The 22,232-nt window shown below is 61.2% G+C and overlaps 1 protein-coding gene across 1 annotated transcript; it reads right to left on the bottom strand.

Moving 5' to 3' along the window:
* Positions 1-947: 947 nt before the first annotated feature.
* Positions 948-20,604, bottom strand: AFAP1L1 (actin filament associated protein 1 like 1). The gene is made up of 19 exons (XM_036391633.1): positions 20,563-20,604; positions 8,355-8,483; positions 7,860-7,943; positions 7,453-7,550; positions 7,208-7,319; positions 6,750-6,848; positions 6,199-6,410; positions 5,694-5,873; positions 4,966-5,052; positions 4,645-4,738; positions 4,360-4,512; positions 3,803-4,014; positions 3,399-3,544; positions 3,011-3,089; positions 2,354-2,468; positions 2,065-2,229; positions 1,704-1,882; positions 1,337-1,465; positions 948-1,115 (listed from the first exon to the last, which is right to left on the bottom strand). Exons 1-19 carry the CDS (start codon positions 20,576-20,578, stop codon positions 1,092-1,094), a joined length of 2,313 nt encoding a protein of 770 aa, XP_036247526.1. The 5' UTR covers positions 20,579-20,604; the 3' UTR covers positions 948-1,091.
* Between the last annotated feature and the right edge of the window lie 1,628 nt (positions 20,605-22,232).

Below are 22,232 nucleotides of genomic sequence, written 5' to 3'. Positions count from 1 at the left end.
AGGTACTAACACAGGGCTGTGGACAAGTGAGCTCCAGAGGTTAATTGTGGCAGTCCATAGCATGAGAGGGTGATGGTGACTCCCTTGTTCCCAGCACAAAAGCTGGGGCCTTTCCATTCCTGTCCTTTGTTCTGCCTGTGCTGAATAACCTTACTCTATTTCACTTTTCTGCTCCAACAGCCCTGCTGATTTTTTTTTTTTTTTAATTTTTAGACTTCCCTTCACTCCATTTTGATCACATGCCTTACCAACCTGTGTCTGAGTGCAGCAGCCAGAGTGTGAATGTGTTGTTGGCCAGGAGACAGCCCTGTCCCCTTCCCTGTTCCCCCCAAAACCAGCATGGGACCAGGGCAGGAAGGTGGCCTGCCTCCATCCCTAGCCCTCTGCAGCACTTCTAAGCTGTTTAGCAAAGGTAGAAGGTGCCCGCTGTTAATTTGCTTTCCAATGCTGACACTTGAGCTTCCTTCGTTCCAAGGGAAGGCAGCATGCCCTCACCCTTACTGCCTGGAGGACAAGAAGGAAATATTGGACAAAGGCACTTGGTTGAGGCACAGCAAGCTTAAGCCATGAGGAACCCTGAGATGAGACCCTGCAGAGCTGGGAGCAGTGAGCAGGGTGAACAACTGGCATCTCCAAAGTGGCTGGTCCTGAGCAGCTCCTGAATCCGAAAACTGAGGGGCCCAAAAACCCCAAGGAGTCCATGGTTGCTTTGGCAGATGTTAGCCTGGACACACGCTGATCCCCAAAACTGGAGCACCTGCTGGGCAGTGCCACCTGCCAGCCCAGCCTCTCCCCTCCTTCCTCCTGCACCCAGAGTTTGTGTCACACTCCTGGCTCCGGGGCAGGCTCCCCCAGAGCTGGGTTTCCCAGCAGTTTGTGACCCTGATCCACAAGGAACTCCCCTTCCCCACCCGCCTCCCCAGTCCCCTCCCGTCCCCTTCCCCTGGTTTATAGAGGTGGTGGTGCCATGGTGGGGCTGGCAGAGCAGCTCTTCCACCACGCCTTCCCTGCACCCTCCCAGTGTCTCAGAGAAAGGGGGCTGGCAGCTCCTCCGTGATCCCCACTGTGTGTTCAGGGCTTGGCAGGCTGACTTAAGTCTGCTTCTTTTCCCATTCCTGCAGAGAAAGGAAGAAAAACAATAAAAAGGGATGAGGAGACATCACTGGAAAAGCAACACTTTAAGGCATCCCTCCCTGCTGGGGGCTTTGGACCCAGCATCTTCCAAGCATTTTCCTCTCCCACCCAGCCCTGCACTGCCATGATTCCATGGTTAAACAAGGGGCAAAAACTGAGATTTCCCGGGGGGCCAGGGAGGAGAGGGAGAGCCGAGCAGGACCTTGGCTTTCCTCAGCACGCTGCCCGTGTTGGCAGGGATGATGGAGGGGCTTCTCTTCCTCAGCTCTGCCGCGCAGTTCACAGGGACCAAGTGCTCAGGGGGGCTCCCGTTTGCCTTGTTTGTAGTTTCCTGTGGAAAAGCGGGAGCAAGAAAAGCTCAGGAAACCCAGGAAGCGTTGACAACAGATAAAAAAAAAAGCATGAACTGTAATGAGATAAAAGTTGAGGTGACCAAATCCAACTCACACACCCCTGTCCTCACAGGGACAAAGCTACAGGGATGTCCCCTCTCCCCTCTGCTGCTCCCCACAGTACCCCAACCACTGTTTCTTGCAGGAGTTGGAGCCCTGAGTGAGGAAGATGCATACCCCGTTCTCAGCCTTGCTGGTCACGGCCAGCCCCAGGGCCGGCCCTCCTGCCAGCGACTGCTTCAGCTGCTCCTTCACTTCGGTCAGCTTGAGCTCCAGATCGACCCGAGACTCCTCCTTCTGCCGGCAGCGCTCCTCCAGCTCCGCCACCCGCTGCTCCAGCTCCTGCAGCCTCTGCCCTGCTTGCACAACCGCCCAGCTCAGCGCTGGAGAATCCACCCATCCTCCGCACGGGGACACTAGATGGGGCTGGCAGAGCGCTGCAGCCAGCCCAGCTCCCGGCCCCCGTGTCCCTGTGGCCAGCCCGGTGTCCCTGTGCTCGGTGCCCGAGCGCCTGGCAGCTCCCATGGCCCCGACCTACCCGTGCTGCCCTTCAAGGCTTCCCGCAGCTCCCGCTTCTCCTTCCGCAGCAGCATCAGCTCGCTGCGGATCGATGCCTTCTCCTTCTCCAGCTTCTCCTTCTCCGTCAGGAACCGCCTGGCGTCCTCCTCGGCCCGGTTCTTGCCGTACCTGTACTGGTTGGCACCTGCAGGCACGGGGAGAGACCATGAAGGGCTGCAGCGATGGCACCACGGTCCAGCCGAGCCCACCCACATCCCTGAGGGGAACTGGCCAGGAGCCCTGGGGAGGTTTGTGGCCTGGGGACTCACTGGAGGCGTGTCTCTTCACTTTGACTTGCGGATCCACCCGCCGCGACTTCTCGCTGCAGGACGAGGCATGGCGCTTCACCTGAGCAGCCCCCGGCCGCCCTGGCTCCTCCTCCGCCTGCTGGGAGGAGAGAGAGCTGAGGCACCTGCAGGGCCATCCCCCAGCTGAGACACCTGCAGGGTCATCCCTCTGCTGGGACACCTGCAGGGCCATCCCCCTGCTGGGACACCTGCAGGGCCATCCCCCTGCTGGGACACCTGCAGGGCCATCCCCCTGCTGGGACACCTGCAGGGTCATCCCCCTGCTGGGACACCTGCAGGGCCATCCCCCTGCTGGGACACCTGCAGGGCCATCCCCCTGCTGGGACACCTGCAGGGCCATCCCCCAGCTGGGACACCTGCAGGGCCATCCCCCTGCTGGGACACCTGCAGGGTCATCCCTCTGCTGAGACACCTGCAGGGTCATCCCTCTGCTGAGACACCTGCAGGGTCATCCCTCTGCTGAGACACCTGCAGGGTCATCCCTCTGCTGAGACACCTGCAGGGTCATCCCCCTGCTGGGACACCTGCAGGGTCATTTCCCAGCTGAGACACCTGCAGGGCCATCTCAGCCCCTGGGCCACTGTGGTGGGAGAGGATGAGCCACGAAGTTGTGCTCACCTGAACCTTCTCATAGGGGACATCATCGTACACCACCCGAGAGGAGTCTGCTCGCTGATCCTGGGAGGAGCTGGCCCACCTGCAGAAGGAGGGGTGGGGTCTTCCTTTCCAGAACATCATTGCCAGCCCCTCGGGGAACCTTTCCAGCTTAGAGAGATTCCTGCATCTCACGACCCCACCCTAACACACTCTGCATCAGCACTGATGAAACCCTTTCAGCTTCCCATGCTGCCCTAGGGAACAACCCCTGGGGCACTGACTGTCCCTGAGATCCCAGCCACAAACCACAGCCCAGCCTGTGTCCGCTCTGGAGACTCCACAGGGCCAAGGATCACCATGCCCAGCCCAGCACCCAGCCCCTGGCACTTCAGGAGGCACACAGCCTTACAGGTAGGAGTGTCTCACGGCTGTCACAATGTTGGCAATGGTCTCCACATCCACGTAGTCGTAGTGCAAGGCCTCTGGGGCTGTCTGGGAGCCTGTTTCCACCAAGAGGAGACCCAGCCAGCGGCCCAGGTCTTCAGAGCAGCTTGCCTGGAGGACAGAGGAAGTGGTGCACACTGGGGTGCACACCCAGCTGGGGTGCACACCCAGCTCCCAGCCCCTCATCCTTGCTGATGACACAATCCCCCTCTGTGCACCCAGTCCCCATGCAGCTCCCCCAGCTCACCCAAGAGGTGCCCCGAGCTTTCCAGGCGAGGACAAAACAAGGCACTGCTTGCATGGGGCGCCGATCACCCCAAGGGCCGCTCCCCCAGCCTGGCAATGCTGTCCTCAGCGCCCCCCGCTCACCTCGAGCGCCGTCACCTCGTGGCCGTGGCGCAGGATGCGGAAGGCGAAGGGGTGCTTGGGGCCCAGGCCGGGCAGCACCTCGCAGCCGCGCAGCACGATGGCGTTCACGTGGGTGCGCAGGTCCGAGCGGTCCTTGTGGAAGTACAGCGTGTTCCCCTTGAGGCGACACCAGCGCTCCTTCCAGCACTGGTTCACCAGCACGCTCAGGTAGCCTGGGGAGGGAAGGGCATCAGCGCCCGCCCGGCTGTGCCCCAGGCAGGCTTTGACAGGACAGAGCTGACAGCACGGCTTCCTGCTCATCCAGCCCTCCTGGGCCTCAGTTTCCCCCCAGACAACCAGCTGGGCCCAGGGGAGCTGCCAGCTCAGTACCACAAAGTCCCCTCAAGCCTGTTTTTGGGGACATGGGTGACTCCTTGCCTACTCATCACTGGAATTTGCAGAGCCAGGCCTGGGCAGCATTTCCTCCATCAGTGAGCCCATGCTGGACGGGGGGGATGTCACTCCCCACTGATCCCACTCCACTCCCAGCCCCATCTCTGCCCCCAGCCCACACGAACCGCAGCAAGGGATGTCCTCCTCGGTGGAGGAGGCCTGGGTGTCCTCAGGGCATGGCTTCTTCTTGGAGAAGCTGATGATCCTGGTGATTTTCTTCCCCGCTGCCCGGCTCATTGAGCCCTTCAGGTCAGCCAGGCCGCTCTTTTTGCCTTTCCCTGGAAGGACAGGGTAGCTGTGTGACCCTGGTGCGTGGCCTGCCATCCCCCCTGGCTGCAGAGGATGCTGCCCAGCTGTGGGCACACAGCTGGCCCTGGCTGGGTGGGCCAGCTGTGGGGACAGGACTGTACCGTGCTCGCCGTGGTCCCTGCGGGTGGCTGGGGACCCGGTGTCCCCCATGGCCACACTGTCTGAGTCTGAGGTGTGCTTCTCCTGGGACAGCCGCTGTGGGAGAGCAGAATCCCATCAGCACCACCCCAGCCCTTCATCCCCCTGCACAGGGCTGGGATTTCCAGCTCCTGTTCCCCTTCCCAGCCCTGCAGAGCTGCTGTGAGAATGGGAAAGGCTCCTCATGCAGCCCCAGGAATTCAGGGTCCTCCAACCCCGTGTTCCCCAGGTTTGTCCACAGCAGCCCCACACAGCTCCCAGACAGGGCCCTTGGAAACCATCACCTTGTCCAGCTCCATCTTGCACGGCATCACTGGGGAGGTGGGGGCCTCCATCCCGCCTGCTGCTGGACTGCTGGCTTCCTTTATCACCTGCACAGACAGCCCCAGCTGTCACTTCAAAGTGACCCGAGGGCCAGGGCTGCCCTCCCTGGCTCAGCTCCTTCACTACCAGAGCCAGGCTGAGCCAGGGGGACACATCCTGGTCCCCACAGCTCAGGGCAGCACACCCACATCAGGACTGCTCACACCTTGGCCCCTTCAACACTTCAACCACTTTTGTGGATTTTGTCAGGGATTTTGGAAATCTCAGAAGGGACAGACTTAGGTGCCAAGCCAGCATCACCTTGCCAGCACAGGACACCTCATGACACCCATGTGCCCTGGGTGTGTAAACCCCCCCATTCTCCCACATTTGGGGTGACAGCTGTGGTAGTGGTGTGCTCAGAGGCTCCTTTCCCACCCGCCACCCCTTCCCTGCAGCCCCCACTTCCCGGCCCTGAACAAAGGCAGGAAAGGGCCCTGGGGAAGAGGAAGGGGAGAGCAAACATCCCCCAGCCGGGGCTATCAGCGCCGGAGCCGCCCAGCCCTGGGAAGCGGCCGATAAGGGACAGGAGCAAAGCCCCCGTCCCCTTCCAGCGGGGCAAAGCCATTCCCAGCACAGCCCCCTCCCAGCCCGGGCAGGGGGGATGCCAAGGGGGCTCTGTGGATGCCCCTGGCAGGAGCTGTGGTACCTTGAGCCACTCCTCAGCCTGCTCCTTGCTCTGCACTGCCAGCACCAGCGCCTCGGCGCCCGGCAGCGAGAACCGCAGCTCGTGCTTCTTGCGCCGCCCGTCCTTGGGGACATAAATGACGTTGCAGGTGGGCAGGGGCACCTCCACATGTGGCTGCCGGTCCTTGGAGCTTTTGTAGCACTGAGGGAAGCGGAGAGAACTGCTCAGGGCTCAGCCAAACCTGCCTGGCTGCAGTGCTGGGGGGGTCCCACAGGTGACATGGGGTCTGAGGGTCCCTCGCTGGTGGCACAGATGGAGATGGCTCATCTGAGGGTGCCCTCTCACTTCATGGTGTCCCAAAAACAGGGGAGCTGTCTGTTCCCTTGCAAGGTAAGCAAGGGCAGATGCTGCTGTGTGGCAGCCTTGGGGCAGGGGCTTTGTTTGGATGGTGCTTTTGTTCCTTCAGCTTGGGCTCAGCCACCCTCCCAAGCCCCCAGGGGTGTCTGTGCCCCCAGGCCAGGCTCACCAGCAGTTTGCCATCCCGGATGATGGTGAGCTGCTTGGCCCACTGCCCAAAGCGCTTCTTGCGCAGGAGGAAGGCGCAGATCCGGCAATCCTTCACCAGGTTCATGGAGGCCTCCTCCGAGGGCCACTGGTGTGTCAGCTGCTGGCCCTTGCCCTCCTCCTCCTCCTCGTCATAGGACTCGTAAGAGCTGCTCATGGCATCCGAGTCATTGTCTGGAAGAAAGCAGCGAGTCACCCTAAAAGGTGCCACACACCCTGCCAGGGTTCCCCGTGCCCAGCAGCTCCAGACAGAGCTGGGTGCCAGGAGAGGTGGATTCCCTGGCATCCTCTGCAAACAGCAGCCTTGGGCAGCAGCCACCTCCACTTCCCTTGGAATCCCAGCAGGATGCTCGTGGGCCGAGAGCCAGCCCCAGGTGCCTCTGTCCAGAGCCCTGGGCTGGTTTGTTTCTCTGAGGTTCTCCAGCCTCAACCCCAGCAGCCCCCAGCCCACTGCTCAAGCCCCAAACCTTGCCAAAGCTCTCCCCTCGCTGCTGAGGACACCCAGATACCTACAGGAACTTTTCTGCTCCCCGTTTATCCTGGTGACAGGGTAGCTGCTGTCTGCATCCTCGTAGTAGCCGTCCTCGATGGAGTTGGGGGGGCTGGAGCTGTCTGCAGGGGAAGCACAGGGGGCTGGGGCTGGTACACCCTGGTTTCCCTCATGGATGCTCGGTGGGGCACAGCCAAGCACACCCTCCCAGGGCATCCCAGCATTGCTCCTCCCATGGCTCTGATCCCTCCCATCACCTCACTCCCAGTCTGGCTGGAGCAAACAACTCCTTGCAATAGCAAGTGGGATGGAAGGGAGGGGGACAGGAGCGCTGCAGGTGGGAGCAGTGACAATTCCTTCCCCAGGATGAGCAGAACAGCCCACTGAGAGCTGCCTGGGGTGTCAGGCAGCTGAGGGACGCAGTGGGCAGCCCGTGGGGCTCCCCCCAGCCTGCTGCTGGCCTGGCTGGAGCAGGACTCACTGCGGGAGGTGATGTACTCGGGGGCCTTGCCAGGGCCCAGGGGCAGAGCTTCCTCGTAGTAATCCTCAGGAGGGGGAGTGGTGGGCAGAGGAGGAGCAGGATCCACAGGAACCTAGAGCAGAACACCTCCAGCTTTAACCAAGGCAGCGGCAGGGCAGGAGCCCCAGCAGGGCACAGGAAGGGTCCCACCCTGGCCACTGTCACCTCCCCTCGCAGAGCTGGCTCGGGGACAGCCAGGCACTCACAGGTTTGGCTGGCTGGGTCCCTGCCAGCTCCAAGCCAGCAGTGTCATTGGTGTCCCCCTCCTCCTCCTGCATGTCCTGCAGGTCCCGCAGGTCACAGTCTGCACGGTTTGATAAACAGAGGGTGAGGGGAGCAGGAAAGCAGAGCTGGACATCCCAGCTGTGCCCTGCAGGGATCTCCCTCCATGGCCCTGCCCTGGGGAGGTGCTGGGAGATGGGAATCACTGCTAAACCCAGCTGGAGCGTGGCTTCCCTCATGGCCAGCCCCCAAACAGCCCCAAGGGAGCAGAACAAGCACCCAGAGCGATGGTGCCCACTCTGGACACAAGGATGTAGCTGTCACCCTTCTTCCAAGGGACCCCAGCACCGGCATGACCCCCAGGGCACCCCTCCAGCTCAGCCACACGTACCAAACTCCTCAAAGAGGGACTCCACGAAGCTGGTGCCATTGCCCAGGGACGCTGTGTTGACATACATGTAGTCCACATCCTTCCCTGGAATTGAGAGGGACACTGAGCCTGGGGCAGGCACTGCTGCCCCTCGTGCCCCCAGTCCCAGGGACACGGAGCAGGGCTGGGAGGAGGAACCCCCAGGGCTGCTGTGGCTCCCCCAGGAGAGCAGGAACGGGGGCTCTGTGGAGGCCCAGGTGCACAGCGCCGGCGGAAACCCCCGTGCTGAGCACAAACCCGGGCAGGAAGGGCTCTGGAAGCAGCGTTTCCGCAGGGAGCAGCCCTCCCTGCTGGCCCCGGGGCCCCGCTGACGCCAGCCCTGCTCCGGGGGCAGGGAGGGGCTCAGAAGGGAAAGCAAAGCGCCCTGAGGGGGCTGAGCAGGTGCTGGGCTCATCCCTGCCCTGCTGGGGACACCTTTGGGAACAGCCAAGGCCACCACGGGAGAGGGACACAGACCTGCAGGTGGCTGCAGCTTCTGCAGGATGGTGGACACAGCCAGCTTCTTCTCCTGGGTGGTGGCACTCAGGTACTCGTGGTCCAGCAGCTTGAGCAGAACGCTGAGCTCTGGCAGGAGCTGGTCCAGCACTGAGGGGAGCAGGGAAAATCCCATCAGCCAGGGGGTGTTGGGATGCTGGGGTTAAGACAAGGCAAAATGGGCTGGAACTCCAGCAAACTTGGAGCTCTGGATGGGGCAGAAAGAAAGAGCTGCAGTTGCTCCCAGTGCAGGATCCTCCTCTTGGCAGCCACCAAACATCCTCTCAGCACAGCTGGGGTGGCACACAGCTGGCTTTGGGTCTCCAGGGACAGAAACAGAGGCCAGGGGTCACCCTGGAGGCAGCTCAGACGTGCTGACTGATGGGGACGGCTCCAAGGAGGGGACAGTGTGTGCCCCAGAGCGTGGGGACACCCTGGCTGGGCTGTAGCTGTCCCCACACTGCTCCTTGGCACAGCAGGGGCTGGCACAGGGTATCTCCCAGAGGAAGGGAAGGATTCTGAGCCTCTGATGGGATCCTCCTTCCTCATGTCAGGAACACGGAGCCGAAAGCAGCACAATGAAAGCAGCACAATGAAAGCAGCACAATGAAAGCAGCACAATGAAAGCAGCACAATGAAAGCAGCTGGTGTTTAAAGGTGAAGGGGAGCCCAGCAAGAGCAGTGCCAGCCAAGATGAGCCCCTGGGCACAGAGACAACGTGCCAGCCCAAATTGCCACCATCCCAGGACACAGGGCAGGATGTGGCTCTTCCTGCCTCCCTGCACTGCACAGACCTCCTGCTTCCTCCTCCCTCCCTAGTGCCAAGCTGAGCCCCAGATCAGCCCTTCTGGCCACAGCACTGGGCAGTGCCCAGCCAAGCCAGGACAGGCAGCCCCAGCAGCAGGAGAAGCCTCAGCACTGCTCCAGGAGAACACACAAGCACCCCTCAGACCCTGGGGAAGGAGAAGGCAACCACAGGGAATGGATTCCTGCTCCTGGAGCTGCAGTGACCCCCACAGCCACCCCACAGCCACGGGACAGGCCCTGCCCATGCACAGCCTGCTGTCCCTGCCAGCACACCCCTGCCATGGTGGGGACTGCTGAGGCCCCTGGGTGGGGTAAGCACCCAGCCCCAGGCCCCTGTGCCTTACAGGGAGGGAGGGAAGGGAGGAAAACCCTCCCTGGGGTGTTGCAGGGTGCTGCACAGGCAGGACAGGATCAGGCTCCTGCTGGTGCTCTCCAGGAAGGTGGGACATGCTCCCTGCAGGGCTGGGCAGGGCAGGGCACTGCAAGGAAGCAGCTGGGACCCAAAGGCACATTTCCCCTGTCCAGCCAGCAGCTGCAAACATCTCGGGAGTCACTCAGCCTCTCCTGCTGCCCCAGCTCTGCCACCAGCTCCCACAAAGGGGACAGGGACTGTGCAGGCTCCTCCCTGCAGCGGCTTTCCACAGCTCACCAAACCCCAGGCTGAGATGTCACCAGCATCCCCCCCCTCCCAGGACACCCCAAACCCCAGGCTGTGGGGTCACCAGCATCCCCCCACTCCCAGGACACCCCAAACCCCAGGCTGTGGGGTCAGCAGCATCCACCCCAAACCCCAGGCTGTGGGGTCACCAGCATCCCCCACACTCACAGGACACCCCAAACCCCAGGCTGAGATGTCAGCAGCCTCCCCCACACTCTAGAACATCCCAAACCCTGGGCTGTGGGGTCAGCAGCATCCCCCCACTCCCAGGACACCCCAAACCCCAGGCCATGGTGTCACCAGCACCCCCATCCCAGCCACGTGTAGGACACGTCCCATCACAGGCACCAGCTCGTGTCAGGGCTCTGGGCCAGCCAGGGCCCAAAGCACAGCCTGGTTCCTATCAACAGTGCCCCAGCAGGCAGGAGGGGGCACAGGGACCCCCCTGGGGTGCCAGGGCTGCTGGCAGGGGCTGGGCTCAGCAGCAGTGCCCCGAGCTGGGCACACTCAGCACGGACACGCAGCTCTGAAGGCGCCTTTGTTCCCCCAGCTGAGCTGTCCCCTCCATCTCCCTTGTTAAACATCCTCCAAAATACAACGGGGGAGGGAGGGGGGCACTCAAAGAGGCCTGTGATCCCAGGAGGGCACAGCCTGGGGGAGCACAGGGAGGCAAGGAATTCATTTCCTACGCTCGTTAGGCTTCCAGGCTGAAGGAAATTAATGGGGGGGCTGCAGGAAGTGAGGGGAGATTGCTCCAGGGGGGCAGCAGGGGATGTGGGACACCCAAGGTCACCTGGCAGGCAGGGACCAGCACAGGGGACAGGGACACATCTCCTGTGCTGGGGTGGGCAGTGGTGCCACCACTGGGGGCTCTGAGCCCGGGGACAGGGACGGCAGGACAGCAAAGGGCTCCTGGGGAGGAGGGCTGGGCTGTCAGAGTGACCACGGGTGACACACAGAGCCTGTGTCCCCTGCTCTGGGACACCTCCAGACGGTGCTGGCAAGTGGCTCCCACCTGCTGCTTTCTGCTGGGGCTTCTCCTGCATCCAAAACCTGTGGGAGCACAGCCCAGGACGGACAGGGACACCAGCAATGCCCTCCTCTCCACGTCTGAGGCAGGGTGGCAGATGCCCACGAGCTCTCTGGGCCTGGGCAGGCCAGGACCCATGGCAGCAGATGGCTTTAGCATTAACCAACAGGCCTGGAGGGACCCAGGGTGGCCCAGGGGACAGCAGCAGGACATGGTGCCATGCAGGACACCGGGACAGGGCTGCCACATCCTGCTCTGGCAGCAGCGCCAGGCACGGAGCTGCAAGGGAGCTGCATCCCCTGCATCCCCTGCAGCCCCCTCTCCAGCCCAGCTCTATTTTTAGAGCCCACAAGTGCTGCCCTGCTCAGGGAGCCTTTTCCCAGCACACAGATAAGGGCTGGTCACGGGCTGCAGCTGCAGAGCCTCCCTGGCTCTGCCCCAGCACAGCAGCACAGACCGGGTCCTGCTCCAGTAACCCGCAGAGAGGAGGAAGAGGAGGAGGAGGAGGAGGAGGAAGAGTCTCTGGCCAAGCCAAAGCAGGAGTTTCCTGGTGTAGAGAGACCCAGCTTGAGCAAGGGGAGAGATAAGACAAGCCCATGGAGGTCTCACCCCCAAGAAAAGCTCAGCCTGGAGCTTGAGAGAGCCCCAGGGAGGGGAAGAGGCTGAACCACAGCTCTGAAACGTGGTGGGAGCTGCTCAGGGACCCCCATTCTGTGTTCACAGCTCTGAAATGCAGTGAGGGGTGCTCAGGGACCCCCATCCTGTGTTCACAGCTCTGAAATGTGGTGGGAGGTGCTCAGGGACCCCAATCCTGTGTTCACAGCTCTGAAATGTGGTGGGGGATACTCAGGGACCCCAATCCTGTGTTCACAGCTCCCCTGGGGAGGGGAGATGCTGAATCACAGCTCTGAAATGTGGTGGGAGGTGCTCAGGGACCCCCATCCTGTGTTCACAGCTCCCCTGCCTCCGGCCACGCTTCCTCCTGCACCAGGTGATGCCTGGGGCCGGGGGAAATCGGATGCTGGGAGTAACAGCCATTGTTTGTAGCTAAAATAAAACCCAGGCACAAATAAATCCTTCCTGTTGGCAGGGCAGGGCCCTCGGCTGCTCTGCCTGCCAGCACAGGGCTCCTCACAGCTGCCACCCCAGCAAACCGACCTTGGGAGCTCCTGGGTGCCCTGAACAGGAGGGGACAGCACCAGGGACACCCCAGCCCCTGGAGGAGCCCTGCAGGGAGGTGCCTGTGGCACAAACAGCGCCAGGGGTGCTCTCTGCAGCACACCAACCCTGCTCACCTGTGCATAGATGGGACAAACAGCCCCAGGGGTGCTCTCTGCAGCACACCAACCCTGCTCACCTGTGCACAGGTGGCACAAATAGATCCAGGGGTGCTCTCTGCAGCACACCAACCCTGCTCACCTGTGCACAGGTGGCACAAACAGATCCAGGGGTGCTCACCTGTGCACAAACAGCCCCAGGGGTGCTCTCTGCAGCACACCAACCCTGCTCACCTGTGCACAAACAGATCCAGGGGTGCTCTCTGCAGCACACCAACCCTGCTCACCTGTGCACAAACAGCGCCAGGGGTGCTCTCTGCAGCACACCAACCCTGCTCACCTGTGCACAGGTGGCACAAACAGCGCCAGGGGTGCTCTCTGCAGCACACCAACCCTGCTCACCTGTGCACAGGTGGGTGTGCAGCCACCTGCAAGAGCCCTGCAGTGCTGGGAGGTGTCCCCAGGCCTCACTGGGTGTCCCAGGATGGCAGCACCAGAGGGGTGAGATGCTGGCAGCCCCCTCCAGCCCCAGCAGTGCTGCTCTCTGAGGAAGCCCACGGCCACTTTGCTGAGCTCCCAGGGCAGCTCCTGTTCCCATCCCCACTCTAAGGAGGTTTTTTCCCAGCAGGGATGAGGAAGTGCCTCGGTGGAGGTGGCTTGAATTGTTCCTTTGTGCAGGGGACAGCAGGACAGAGCTGCCTGCACCCTGCCCACGGCCACTGCCCTGCCAAGGGGCAGGAGAGGGGCAGCACAGGGCCCTGGAGGGGGCAGGAGCCAGCCAGGCTCTGCTCCCTTCCCTCAGCACCTGCTGGTGTGGGGCAAACTGGGATGGGCTGGGAGGGCCAGGAACAGCAGCCTGGAAAATGCCACCAGCACCTCCTCCTCCTCCTCCTCCTCCCAGCCTGTCCTGCTCCAGGCCTTGGGGCTTTCAGGAAGAGCCAACCATCAATGATCACTCTTGAGCCCTGGCAACATCCCCTGAGAGTGGAAGATTTGCTGAGGGGGTGCACATGAATCATCTCCTCCCTGCAAACAAGGGCCCCTTGAGTGGGGAGGATGGGGCAGCCTCTGACTTTGCATCCAACAATTCCAGCAGCACTGAGCACCCAGGGCTGGCTCCTGGGGCCCTGCTGCCCTCCCTGGCCTCCCAGCTGCCCCTCACTGGGGTAACTCTGTGATTCTGCTCCCACCCTGGGGGCTGCAGCACCCCTGGTTGATGTGGAACACGAGGCAAGCTCCAATCTCAAACCTCAGCACTTCCAGCATGCAGGCAGAGCAGCCATGCACAGCCCTGGGGCCCTCATCAGAGCCTGGCAGTAATTAACATCCTCAGCTGATAGCCTTGGAAAATCAATGCTGGGAGGTGAATGTGGAACCTGACTGCCTGAGAAGGCACAAACCCCCCTGTTCTGCCCCCAGAGCAGCAGCTTCTCTCCTTCCACAAGGGCTTGGAGGGCTCCTCCATCCTGGGAGAGGGGCAGATGAGCCAGCAGAAGGGTTAAAAGCACAAAGGGTGCCCTGGTTGAACCACCAGAAGGGTTAAAAGCACTAAAGGTGCCCTGGCTGAGCCACCAGAAGGGTTAAAAGCACAAAGGGTGCCGGGCTGTGCCAGCAGAAGGGTTAAAAGCACAAAGGGTGCCCTGGTTGAGCCACCAGAAGGGTTAAAAGCACTAAAGGTGCCCTGGCTGAGCCACCAGAAGGGTTGAAAGCACTAAAGGTGCCCTGGTTGAGCCACCAGCAGGGTTAAAAGCACAAAGGGTGCCCTGGCTGTGCCAGCAGAAGGGTTAAAAGCACAAAGGGTGCCTGGCTGTGCCGGCTGTCCCTCCTCCATCAGTGCTGCAGACAGCCCAGCCCCGGCAGCAGCTCTGGGCATCCTCTCCCAGCTCGGCTCCAGTTCACTCCAGCAGGGGCACGGAGGGTCCTGGGCCTGTCCCAAGCCCCGGCCAGCTCAGGCTCCTCTCCCCAGGTTAAACAGCCTGCCCAGAGCTTTATCTCCTGGCCGGGCCCAGCAGGGACCAGCCCAGCCCAGCCCAGAGCTGCTCCCCCAGCCTGGCCTTTCCCGAGCCCCTGGCCCACCCTGGCTCTCTGCACAGAGGGGCTCTGAGCCCTCAGCACCCCCAAAACGGGGAGAAGAGCTGTGGGACCCCCCAGGAGCCCCAGCTCTGCCCTGCACAGAGGAACTGGACACAAGCAGGACTCCAAACACCCCCTGTGAGCACAGCCCTGCCCGGAGGAGACGGCTTCTCACATCCTGCTGCCCTCCTGCAGGAGGAACCGGGAGTCCTGAATGGAGGGAAGTGTAATTACAGCTGATGGAGCGTGCAGAGGGCAAAGATTATCGCCGGCATTGGTGGCCCTGGCAGCTCACACCCTGCAGCAGCCACCGCTCACTCCGGGGGGCACAGAAGCCTCTTCCGCGGGTAATTAGATTAAATGGGAAAGAGCATTAATTGGGATCCCAGCCCGGGCCAAGGGAGCGGCGCTGGGCTCACCCCCGGCCGGCTCAGGGCTCTCCTGGCCGTGCCGCACCCCGAGCACGGCTGTGGCTGGGAGATCTCCCCCCGCACACTCCCCTGGGCACCCCAGCGTGGGCAGCGCCCCCCAGCACAGCCATGGGGCACCAGAGGGACAGAGGCAGTGCCACCGCCCCCGGACAACCCCTGCGGGGCATGTCCTTCCTCACGGCAGCTTCTGAGTGCTGCAGGTAATGATTAACCCGTGATTAAATCACCGGCAAGCACCTCCCCAGGGCTGTGGCAGGACCCCTTCCCCAGGGGCTGTCCCCCCTTTTTCTGCCTCTTGGAGAAGGCTGTGGCTGTTTGCTTTAGCTCACCCAAAGCAAACTCCATCCCCCGGGCCCAGAGGAGCACGGGGTGGTTCCTGGGTCACCCCTCTCACAGAGACATGCTGAGCAAATAAAACCACCCAGGTGAGAGATCCGAGTGACCCTGCTGGGTCCCCACAGAGGCACAGGGAGCCTCCACACTCTGCTCCTAACCCCAGCCACGAGGGGTTGAGCTCCAGCTCAACACGATCAGCTCTGGAAAATCACATGCAGCAGGTTTAGTACTCCTAGACTACATTTTAGGAGTCTGTGCCAGGCCCAGACTGCACTTTAGGACCCAGTGCCAGCCCCAGACCACATTTCAGTGCTCAGTGCCAGGCTCATGGCAGGATGCTCCAGCCTGGGAGCTGGGCTCAGAGGCTGCTGGCTGGAAAACACATGTAAATAATGAATGAAAAGGAGAGGTTTGAGATGCCCTTTAAAGGAATAGTCAGGCAGGGGCGAGACCTGCTGAGTAATGTATAAAAAACAAGCTTCAGGCAGAGGAGAGATGTTAGGATTACTCAGGACCCAGAGTAAACTGTGTTTCCTCCAACCAAAATTTTGGTGTCGGCCTTTTCCAAACAAACTCCAGCAACAGGTTGGCCTGGGCTCCTCTCCAGAACTGGGAGAGGCCCTGGCATGGTGCCCCAGCCCTGTGCCCACCCTCTGTGGTGGGCAGAGCAGTGGGGAGCCTCCCTGGGTCACACCTCCCCGCCTGTGGGGACCTGGAGCTGTCACCTCCCTGTAGCCCTTGGTGTCCTCCAAACCTCAGCCTCCAGGAGAGCTGGAACTCCAGCTAAATGTAGGAATTCCAGCGAATTGCAGGGATTCCAGCTAACTGCAGGGATTCTAGTGGGAAACCCCAATTCCCACCAGTCCACACCACCACCCAGGGCTGGATCCAGCCCCTATATCCCCAAAATCTCCTCTGGTGGGGGTGGAAAGCTCTCTGCACCCCAAGAAACACTTCCCCACGTCCTGTGCATCCCCATTCCCCAAAGCCAAGGTCCAAAATGCCCTGGATGCAATTCCCAACCTGCAGGAGTGAGATGTGGGGAGGCCACCAGAGCTGGCACATCTTCTTGGGAGGAAAAGTCACCTGGGGAGCTTGTGACAGGATCCTGAGCAGGATCCCAACCCTCACCTCATAGCAGGGCATGGCCAGGGATTTGCAGGATCTGCTTTCCCAAATCCCACTGTACTTCCCCAAAAGTCTTCAGCAGCAGGATGGGGATCCTTCTTTACAGAGCTGGTGGAGGAGAACCCAGTGGGGAATATCCTGGCAGGTAACCCACAGGTGCCAATGAGGAATATCCTGGCAGGTAACCCACAGGTGCCAATGAGGAATATCCTGGCAGGTAACCCACAGGTGCCAGTAAGGAATATCCTGGCAGGTAACCCACAGGTGCCAGTAAGGAATATCCTGGCAGGTAACCCACAGGTGCCAGTAAGGAATATCCTGGCAGATAACCCACAGGTGCCAGTGAGGAATATCGTGGCAGGTAACCCACAGGTGCCAATGAGGAATATCCTGGCAGGTAACCCACAGGTGCCAGGGGGGAATATCCTGGCAGGTAACCCACAGGTGCCAGTGAGGAATATCCTGGCAGATAACCCACAGATGCCAATGAGGAATATCCTGGCAGGTAACCCACAGGTGCCAGAGAGGGAATATCCTGGCAGGTAACCCACAGGTGCCAGGGGGGAATATCCTGGGGCTGGGGCAGGGAGATGTGCCCAGCCCCAGCCCTGGCCTCCCTGCCCTGACCCCAGCAATGCCCAGGAGTTCAGAGCTGTGCTGGACACGAGTCCCCCTCCCTGCCGGGGGGGTTGGGACCCTCTCAGTGGCCCCCTCAGCCCTGTCCCCATGTCCCCAGGCTGGGGCACAGCACAGGGTCCCCGTGTGCGGGGCTGGGGCCGCGCTGCCCTGAGCACCCTGGGCCAGCAGGATGAGCGTTATTTTCTCAGCCCTTCCCTTTCCTTCCCTTGCCCAGCTCGGCCGGGAGCATCAGGTGCAGCGGCAAGGCCACCATGGAGAGCATTTCCTACCCGGTTAACCCCTGCAGGGCCGGGCGGCAGGGACAGGAGACCCGCGATGTCCCGGTGACAACGTGGGAGCGACTGCTCCGGTGGCTCCAGCAGTGCTGGGACTGCTTCACCTGCTTTTCACTCCAGGACACCAACACCAGCTCTCAAACTTAAATTCTGTTTCTTGTTCTTGTCCTTCACAACCGCGGTTTCCCAAAATTTTGAATCACACAAAATGAGCAGCTGTTTCTCCATCACAAACTTGGGTGGGTTTAATGCTCAAAAAAAAAAAAAAAAAAAAAGAAAAACCAAAAAAAAAACCCCGGAGAAAGCCAAAGCCATTCTTCAAAGTGCTCCTTACACATCTCCTGCTAATTGGCAGCAATCAGAGCATACCAGCGTCTCCCCCAGCTCCCTCTTATCACTTCCAGGATCAAATGCACACGAAAACCACTTCAAAAAAAGAAAAAAAAAATTATTTGGAGCATGGAAACCCCTTGCAGCAAAGCTGTTTTTGTTCCAAACTGTTACGAAATGTCAGTGTTTCCCCTTGCCTGCCAAAGAGCCGCCTTTGATGCCATGGGAGGCTTTATCAGGAGCAGGAATGGAAGGAGCTGCAGCGGGGGGAGGCTCTCAGAGGTTATTTTATCCTTCCCCACTGCAGATTGTCAGCCCAGAATGCCCCCGGGGACCTGAGCTCCCCAAATGCCGCTGCTTTCAGCGCCTGCGGGTGATGACAGGCGCGGGTGCCCTCCCTGCTCTGTCACCTCCTGGGTGCCCTGGCTGGGGTGCCAGCCCCTTGTTTGTGCAGGGCTGGCAGTGGAAGGTTGCCAGCCCCATTGTCTTGTCGCCGGCCTGGGACAGTGACATTGAATCGGTATTTCACAGGACACAGAGCTGTGCCGGTAATCTGAAGGTTCCTCATATGCAGGAGGAGATGTGCTCCTCAGGAGGGAGTGTGAGCTGTGCCAGACTGGATAATAGGGAAGGGTTAAGGGGTTAGGACACGAGTCTGGGAAGCCAGAAACCACTTCAAGCCTCCACTCTGCTCCCCTGTTATCTCCTGTCCCCAGCAAGTGATTTGGCCACTGAACAACAGGCAGAGCTTGGGTCGAGCCCAGTGCTCTGCTCTGAAGAGGCTTCCCACTGCTTGGGATGAGACAGCTCCTTCCAAACCTTAAACAAAGCTTTCCTGGGCAGGAGAGGAACCTCCTGCAGGCCCGTGGGAGCTCTGCCGCACGGCAAAGGGCACGGCAGCCTCGCAGCTCAGCACGTTTGCACAGGAAAAGAGCATTTCCAGGTCAAGAGTGGGAGACAGGCAGGTTTTCCAGGCAGTGCAGGCAGATAGGACAGTCCCCAGGGCTCCTGGCTGGGGGATGCTGTCCCACAGTGTCCCTCCCATCTCCAGCTGCCCCTCCAGAGCTGCCAGGGAGCTTCACACAGACCCAGCCCTTCCCGGCTATGGCCGGCGCTGCACACAGCAGATTGGAAAACCCAGAGGGGCAAACAAGCCCAGCTCTTCATCAGCACCAGCATCCCACCTCTTATCCTGTTTTAGCCACCTCAGCCCCTTCCCCACCTCCCCCGGGCCAGGAACAGGCGGTGGCCGCTTTCCATGGAAGGAATGGCTGCAATGCAGAGCACAGCTCGGCGCTAACAGCTGCCCCGGGCTGTGCTCCTCAGCACCCAGAGCCCTCCTCGCAGGCAGGATTCCATGATCCCGGCTCCCTCCCACCCTCCTGCAGCCTCCCCATTCCTGTGGGCGAGCTGGAGCCAAGTTTATCCCCGACACATCTCCCGGCTCTGCTGGATTTAGAGCCCAGATAAGTTTGGGGCAGGACCTAAATTGTGGTGGCTCAAAAGGTCAGGGAAGAGGCACTAATGAGGGAGGAGAAGCCACGTGTGAGCACAGGCGTGTTTGAGCAAAGGATCGCCTCCCAAATCACGCTGTGGGAGCTGGGATCTCCATCAGCACATCCTGAAAAGCTCTGCCAACAGCACCGATGCCCCTGTCAGCCTCTGATGCAGAGCTGGGCCATGCTCTGGGCACGAGAAAAAACTGGCAGGTGATAAAATCAGGATACAGCAGGGCCTGAGCAGAGCTCCAGGTGAAGGAAGGGGCTGCCAGAGAGCAGCCATAGGCTGGGAATGGGCACAGAGCTCCTGCCTAACGCCATTCCCCCCTTTCACTGGGGAAAGGAACCTTCCCTCCACGAGTCACAGCCCCCAGAGGGATCCAGCAGCTCTGGCTGATGAGCAGGAGGGGCTGGGGGGGTTTCCATTAGCGAGGAGCCATCCAGGTGCCAACAGCAATTCATCACAAGCACTCAAAACAAAGCAGGCAGGCACCAGCGAGGGGGATAAAACGGCTCTTCCCTGGCAGGGTCAACGTGTGGAGAGCCCAAACCATGGCCAGACACGGCTCCCTCAGCTGGGCATCCCTTCCTTCCCTGCCATGAGGTCCTAGGTTTGGTTTTTGGGGTGCAAACGGGGAATTTCCCATCAGCTCACACAGCGAGAATGGGGAAGCCGAGCCCCTGTGCCCCCCCTGTCCCCAGCAGTGATGTCCTCTGGGACCCTGGGGGACAGCTCTGGCACCGAGTGTCACTGGACAACACTGTCCCTCCTGCCACAGCTCCCTCCTGCCTCCAGAGCGGGCAAAGCCACCCGGGGACGGCTGTCCCCGTCCCTGTCCCCTCCCGGGCTGCAGCCACTGACACCGTGCCGGTGTCTGCAGCGATCCCAACCTCCTCAGAGCCGTTTCCAGTGCGGAAACGCCACCCCATCCTTTTCCATGGGCAAAGGGAACTCTTGACCCGCGGGTGCTGCCCTGGGGCTGCACACACAGCGCTCCTGAGCCGCCCGGGCACCCCAGCGCGCTCCTGCAGCCAGAGACGGCCCTGGCCGCTCTCTCATGGCTTTTGGCCACCTTTCTGCAGCACAGGGCAAGGGCCAGCACCCCCGTGCTCCGTCATGTCACCACCTGCTCCCCCTGTGCAGCCCCAGCAAGGAGCAATCCCCCTGCAAACCTCCCCGAGCTCCTTCCAGGCAGCCCCAGCAGAGCCGGGACCTTTCCTGCAGAGCTGGCGCGAAGCCCTGGCAGGTTCGTACAGATCCCAGATCAAAGCCCAGGAGCTCGGCGGTGCCACGGGCTGCAGGCAGGAGCCCCACGCGTGTGGGAAGGAGCTGCTCGCACCCAGCAGGGTGGGGATCGCGCCCTCTGCGGCTTTGGGAGACGCCCGGACAGGGAAACCCTCTGACCCCAGCAGGGAGCGTCGCCTCTCTGTCCACCACCACAATTTCCCCTAACGAGCGCTTACACCCCACAGCCTCCCTTGCAGGCTGCTGGTGGTTTACCCATCCCACCAGCAAAGAGAAACTGGTTCCAGTTGGTGCCCGGCCGGCCCTGCTGGAGCAGGGTCCCACAATGGATGCGCCACCCGCGACTCGCTGCGCCTGGCACGGGCATCGCCGGCGCCCTCCGCGCTGTGCCCGGGGAGGGGAGGGGAGGGGATGGGATGGGATACGCGTCCCCCCCGTCCGTCTGTCCGTCCGTCCCTTACCGCTGAGCCGGTCCATGGTCCGGAGCCGCGGCCGCCCCGGGAGCTGCGGGCGGGCGAATGTCGCGGGCAGCGGCGCCCGGCGGGGCCGGCTCTGGCTGGGGGCGGCCAATCCCTTCAGCCGCCCCTCCCTCCCTCCTTCCCTCCCTCCCTCGCTCGGAGCACGGCAGCGCCCAGCCCCGGCTCGGCACGGCACGGGGGACAGCCCTGGGCTGGGCTGCCCTGCCAGCCTGCATCCCCATCGGCACCCAGAGACACCCCCGGCGCAGGGTGGGGGTCGCGAGTGGGTCACCTCCACCTGCCCGGCTTGGGCAGCCGCGGTTTAGGGGGAAAATCGCGAATTCCCACAGCCCGCAGCACGGAGAGCTCCCCCTGAGCCCTCGCTCCTCGTTTCCCCCTCCCCAAAATCCCCTCCTGTGCCCGGCGTGTCCCTGGCCATGCCACTGTCATTGTCCGTGCCCAGCACAGCCCTGCAGGGACGCCTGGGCTCGGGCAGCCTGTGCGATGTGTGACAGTGTCCCAGGTGTGGCAGCAAGGACAGAGGCTGCACCAGGACGGTCTGGGCTGCAGCTGAGCCCTGTGGGGACAGCAGGGTGGGACAGAAACGTGATGAGCTTCCACATGTACCCAATTATTGTCACCTGGGAGAGCAATAATTGAAATATCAGCTGTGAATTAGCAACCAGCCTGGAGAAATTCCCCTTTTTGGGGCAATTTCAGCCCAGGAAACTCAGCCCCTCTCACCCTCCCAGGCCCAGCTGGGAACCAGCTCCTGCATGGATGGTGCTTGGTGGTGTCTCCATTCGAAATTGAGTCCCAGTTTTCTTCCACAAATTGGGATCTCCTTTGGGGAAGGAATCTCAGCCCAGGGCTGCCAATGCTGCCAGGCTGCTTTGGGAATTGCAGAGCAGCCAGGGACAGCTGGTGACACCTGGGGTGTCCCTGCTCCCCCCGGGGCAATGGCACACCAGCAGGGACCCTTGGAGTGTCTGCTGCCCCAGAATGGAGCTGGGCATGCTGCCCTGGCTCTGAGAGAAAAAAAAAAAAAAATAAAACAAGCCCTGCCTCAGTTTCCTCACTCTTGCCATGCAGGTCCTTGTGGAGGAGAGTTACTGTCCATAAAATGCTTTGGAAATGAGAAGATCCTGCTGCTGTGTTATTACTGTTATTAATAACATCCCCCAGGCTCCCTCACTGGAAGTGCTGCTGGAGAGGGAAGATTCCTACAGCCACAAACAGTAAAGTTTGATTTAGAGAGCCCTGTTTTGTGTGAGTGAAATAATTACAAATCAGCTTGGCTCATTTACTGGTGCTCTGGAGCAGATGAGCAGCTCCCAGGGCAGCGTTGCCATCCTCACCTCAATCCCCAGCCCTCTCCTGGCTGGCACAAAGCTCCAGAGCTGGAGCTGCTGCTGCTGCTGGGGAAAACCCTGCCCTGAGTGAGCCCCCTGCCCTCTGGCAAACCCCTGCAAGGGGAAACTCCTGATGGCATTTTGGGCCACAAATTGGGCAGCTTTGGGTGGCAGGGAGGGCACTGAACCCACTCCATGGGGACACCAGGACAGGAGGGCTTCAGAGGGGACCAGAATGTGGCTCAGGGCACAGTGGAGGTAAAACCTGCACTGTCCCATCATAGGAATTCTGCTGAACACCCCACAGGTCCCTGGGCTGTT

The sequence above is a fragment of the Molothrus ater genome, chromosome 15, assembly GCF_012460135.2.
Source record: "Molothrus ater isolate BHLD 08-10-18 breed brown headed cowbird chromosome 15, BPBGC_Mater_1.1, whole genome shotgun sequence".
NCBI lineage: Eukaryota > Metazoa > Chordata > Aves > Passeriformes > Icteridae > Molothrus > Molothrus ater.
This window is presented reverse-complemented; position numbering and strand designations above follow the sequence as displayed.